The sequence below is a fragment of the Helianthus annuus genome, chromosome 7, assembly GCF_002127325.2.
Source record: "Helianthus annuus cultivar XRQ/B chromosome 7, HanXRQr2.0-SUNRISE, whole genome shotgun sequence".
Classification (NCBI taxonomy): domain Eukaryota; kingdom Viridiplantae; phylum Streptophyta; class Magnoliopsida; order Asterales; family Asteraceae; genus Helianthus; species Helianthus annuus.
In genome coordinates, this window is record NC_035439.2 from 109572135 (window position 1) to 109574478 (window position 2344).

The 2344-nt window shown below is 29.9% G+C and overlaps 1 protein-coding gene across 1 annotated transcript; it reads left to right on the forward strand.

Annotated features, from left to right (window-relative positions):
• Window positions 1-1103: 1103 nt before the first annotated feature.
• LOC110889270 (tetraspanin-6) lies at window positions 1104-2344 on the forward strand. The gene is made up of 2 exons (XM_022136773.2): window positions 1104-1658; window positions 1766-2344. Exons 1-2 carry the CDS (start codon window positions 1167-1169, stop codon window positions 2081-2083), a joined length of 810 nt encoding a protein of 269 aa, XP_021992465.1. The 5' UTR covers window positions 1104-1166; the 3' UTR covers window positions 2084-2344.

Genomic DNA, 2344 nt, shown 5'->3' on the forward strand with positions numbered 1-2344 from the left:
GTTTAGTTTATAAAAACAAACCAAACCTTTAACCTCTATATTATTTAATGTTTAAAATTACATTTATTCAAACCATGTAATACTCGAGGTTTTGTAAAATATAACTTTTTTTTTTTAACATTTAGTATACAAATTACATTTCTTCAACCTATCTAATACACGAGGTTTTTAAAGATATAATTTTTTTTATTAGGTATACAAAATTATATTTATTCAACACGTGTAATACACGAGGTTTTTAAAGATATAGTTTTTTTTATTATTATTTGGTATATAAAATTACATTTATTCAACCCGTACAATACAAGGGGTTCTTAAAGATTTTTTTTTATTTAAATGTAAAATTACAGATATTTAACCCGTGTGATAAATAAGATTTTTAAAAATATATTGTTTTATCATTTAGTATATAAAATTATATTTATTCAACCTATATAATACACGAGATTCTAACCTAGTGTTACATATATATATATATACATATATATATATATATATATATATATATATATATATATATATATATATATATATATATATATATATATATATATATATATATATATAAAACTTGAATAGTATCATATACATGCAATTAAAATCACACTATCAACATACCTATTTTCATATATTTAACATAAGTAGGCATATCTTATTTAAGGATTTTAAGTTGTGAGAGTTTGAATTTGAATTATAAGAAGAAAGCAAATGGTACAATGGTTACATATACTTATATTATGAATTGTATTTAACGAAATAAGTAAATATAAAATTATAAATATTTTAAATAATTTTTATTTAAATTTTCTAGTGGGTAAACATGATATTATTAATTTTTTTAGGAGTATATATGAAACCATTATTACAATTCTGCTTTTCTTCATTATTTCACTTTGAATTCGGTTACTTGTATATATGAAACCATTATTACAATTCTACTTTACTTGTTATTTCACTTTGAATTCGGTTACTTAATGGCTAAGAAGTGCATTTTAGTCATTCCGCCTACTTTGTATATTAAAGTTCTTCCTTACCATAGTGCATAACAAAAAAGCAATGAAGCCAGATGGACATTTAAATTTGAATTCATATAGCTTTTCAGAACAACACCATTAAAAGTTACAGAAACTATGATATCACAACAATTTATTTAACAAGAAAGCAATATGTCAAAGGTTAGCAACACATTGATTGGTTTCTTGAACCTATTGACACTCCTAGCTTCGATCCCAATCATTGGTGGTGGCTTATGGATGACGAAAAGCACCACCACCTGCGAAAGCTTCCTCCAACGACCGCTTATGGTGGTAGGATTTGTGATCTTGCTTGTATCACTGGCCGGTTTCATAGGGGCATGTTATCATGTCGCATGGGCGTTGTGGGTGTACTTGGTGGTGATGTTGTTCTTGATCGCCGCCTTGTTGGCAGTGACAATTTTTGGGTTCGTGGTGGTGGGCCCGGGTGGCGGCGTGGAAGTTCCCGGTAGGGCTTATAAGGAGTATCACCTCCAAAATTATTCACCTTGGTTGAGGAAAAGGATTGAGAATTCAAATTATTGGATGAGTGTCAAAAGTTGCATTTTGGGATCCAAGACTTGTAGTAAGATTGTTATGTGGACTCCTGTTGACTATTTGACTGGAAACTTGTCCCCAATTCAAGTAAGATTATTTATAAGTTTGTACTGTCTACTAAAAATGCCAAAATCTTTTTTTTTTATTAAATGTTAGCAATATTAAATTTAATATCTTTTCGTTCATTTATGCAGTCAGGTTGTTGCAAACCACCAAGCGCGTGTAACTACCAAGCACCAACAATGACACAAGATCCTGACTGCTATAAATGGAACAATGATCCAAATTTGTTGTGCTACGAGTGTGACTCATGCAAGGCCGGAGTGCTTGAGGATGTGAGACGGCATTGGCACAAACTCTCGGTTCTCAACATCGTCATGGTCATGCTTCTGATTGGAATATATTTCGTCGGTTGTTGTGCATTCCAAAATGCAAAAAGGGCCGATGGTTATCATCCGCATGGCGAATCAAGAATGTATAAAACTCAACCTAAATGGAATTTCTATCGGTAGGTCCTCATAACAAGCAACAAAGCTAGGCATCTCTCTGATGCTACCCAAACGTAGCTACAATAGCTTTAGCGAACAATATTGTTTTATGGTAGATTTTATATGAAATTTAGTTATTTAAAACGTGTTTCATGTGTATTTAAAGAAATTTAATTTATTTTGAAAACTAGAAAAAGAATTGTGTTTGAACGACATAACTGAAAACTTTGCTGAGTGTAGAATTAATATATATATTTGGATTTATGAAATATTAATTTAACCGAA

Excerpts from the sequence above, each read along its gene's own strand:
- LOC110889270 (XM_022136773.2), top strand. The coding sequence starts at position 1,167 with ATGTCAAAGGTTAGCAACACATTGATTGGTTTCTTGAACCTATTGACA. Across the intron at positions 1,659-1,765 it reads GAAACTTGTCCCCAATTCAA|TCAGGTTGTTGCAAACCACC; the intron begins GTAAGATTATTT and ends TCATTTATGCAG.